The sequence below is a fragment of the Pygoscelis adeliae genome, unplaced genomic scaffold (assembly GCF_000699105.1).
Source record: "Pygoscelis adeliae isolate BGI_AS28 unplaced genomic scaffold, ASM69910v1 Scaffold285, whole genome shotgun sequence".
Classification (NCBI taxonomy): domain Eukaryota; kingdom Metazoa; phylum Chordata; class Aves; order Sphenisciformes; family Spheniscidae; genus Pygoscelis; species Pygoscelis adeliae.
This window is the reverse complement of record NW_008824867.1, coordinates 177147-179452: the sequence shown is the minus strand read 5'-3', so window position 1 is coordinate 179452 and position 2306 is coordinate 177147. Positions and strand designations below refer to the sequence as shown.

Here is a 2306-nt window from a genome sequence, read left to right as displayed (position 1 = left end):
GGAATTCGGCACACACTGTGTAGGAGAGAAATGGGAAGAGCTTCACTGAAATGAGCCTACAGATGAGATCTTCATTAACAGAGAAAATCTACAACTCTAGAAAGAGTTTATTAATGTTTTCCTCACCTTGGTGCCAAGCAGGATTATCTGTACAATTGGCAGATATTATTTCCTGCCCTCTCCCAGCTGGACTTGCATTGTGCTGGAGTTACTTGCTGTAGAAATGTCAGCCAAGCACCCGGCTGCCTGCCGCAGCAAGCCTCCCAGGCACGCACCTCAGCATCCCGTGAAATAAAGGCACAGCTGCACCGTTCCGTCAGACGTGCACTCTCTCTCACAAGCTTTCTTCTTTTTAAAAGCTGTTCAGAATTAATTTCTAAAGCCCAGAAACAATTTATGCTTTTGCTACTCTTAGACGTTACCCGCACCGCTGCTCCAAGGCACAGGCATCTGTTTGCACGGAGAACGTACGAGTCTGCCCACGGCCCTACATCTCCCATGTCGGTCCTGAAACAGGGTGCTGAGACGAGGCAGCATTTGCCTCCTCGCCTGCTCCTTCGACTGCTGTAACTCTCAGTGTGATGCACAGCCAGTCGTAACCATGACTGTTTCTCTCCCAGTGCCGTATCCCTGCGGGAGGATCACGGCTCCTGAAGTGAAGAGCAAACTCACCCGAGCCATAAACACCTTTGAGCACTGGAACATCACCGCCGATGACCACGACGATGCTCCTGACGAGGTGCTTGACAACATCACGGAAACCAGCACCGCCACCACCACAAAAATCACACCGATAATTAAGGCGGGCACCCGGGTTGTCGGTGGATCAGACAGCATGAAAGGCGAGGTGCCTTGGCAGGTACTGGCTATTTCTGCAACTCTCCTGTAGCCCCAGCAATCGCTCTGTCTATTCATTTCCTTCTGAATGCAGGATCATCTTACTTCTACATACCCAAAGCCCACCTCTGAGGTTAGTTTAGCAATAGATCTCAAGTCTAACAGGACCACAGCTTCTTTCTGTACACGGTTTTATGCCACAGCAACAAAACTTGCCTGGCTGGGGGTCTACCCTAGCAAAAAACCTAGAAGTCAGAGTCACAGCAGCTTTATGTGAAGGGCACAAAGGATCCAGTCTCGAGCTATAGCAACAGATTCCCCGGCAGTCCATGAATATACCAAGATTAAGCTGAAAGCTGAAGGAGGGGAGCTTTGCAAGGAGCAATGCAGGTCCATTTTTGGCTCCATCAGTTTCAACAGATCCATGACATTTTATATCAGCAAAGGAGCTGTCCTTGCACGACGTCTACCAAATCCAGCTGCCCTTTCTTTATCCAACCCCACATCCTACTTGCAACAGCCTAGTCATCTCTACCTCACCAAAAGTGACATCACAGGTGAGGGGGTCTGCAAAGAAACCTCCTGCAACCCACTGCTCTGCAAATACTTTTAAATAGGCGTCAAAAGGAAAGTTAGCTCCTAGCTTGGATCTTTTTCAAAGTCATCTACTATCCTTAAATTCTACTCTGGCTTCAGTGAGCACAGAAATCTCAGTGGCTAGGATTGCAAAATAATAAATTCAGGTGAGATTTTAGGAATGGCAATTCTCTCTCACAGACCGACACTGGTGATGTCAATGACAAGTTGCCCACACAGGGACATAAATGCCCATTCACGCAGATCAGCCGATCCCTCTACATCTGCTGAGGGAGCGAAGCAGTGAGCAGGGTGCATGTAGAAAGGTCAGGAGCCGGCATCTGCCCTCCATTGCAGAGCTAAAAAAGCCAGTAAGGTGTTGGGGACATACACGGCCACCAGAAGCAGCAGCAGGAAGGTTGTTGGGAGGTCATGTTTTGTGTCTGAAAGGAAGAGGCCGCACCGCTGCCCTAGCCACGCACAGCTTTCTGGTGCAGCCTTTGTGGGACAAACCATAGGTGATGCTGGCACCCACCACGCATTCACAGAGCCAAGAGGAGAACCAGAAAGTGAAGTATGAGAAATCAGTATCCATAAAGAAAGTAAATGCACACGCTACAAGCCCATCGAGTCTGGCTGGTTGGCTGTGCTCATGGAGACCTTTACCTCACCAGGCACCCTCTGAAAAAAAATCCTGGTTGCCCTTTTGCCGGCTGGCAAATGACGATGCTCGGCCTGCTGGGATTCAGGCAGCAGCCAGGAGGGGTGCCACGTTCTCCCTGGGATTTGGGGGTGGTTGTGGGGCTCAGACCCCAGTGAAGGGCCTTATAAACCACGTCACTATCTCCACGGGCAGTCTCGCACCCCCAGGCGGGCGTGGGCGCCGGGCTCCG

The 2306-nt window shown here is 50.6% G+C and overlaps 1 protein-coding gene across 1 annotated transcript in view; it reads left to right on the top strand.

Annotated features, from left to right (window-relative positions):
• Nucleotides 1-2306, top strand: part of F9 (coagulation factor IX) — a 17533-nt gene that overhangs the window by 10746 nt on the left and 4481 nt on the right. The window contains exon 6 of the mRNA XM_009324459.1: nucleotides 621-859. Within this exon, the coding sequence (XP_009322734.1) occupies nucleotides 621-859 (239 nt within the window). The remainder of the gene's footprint in view (nucleotides 1-620; nucleotides 860-2306) is intronic.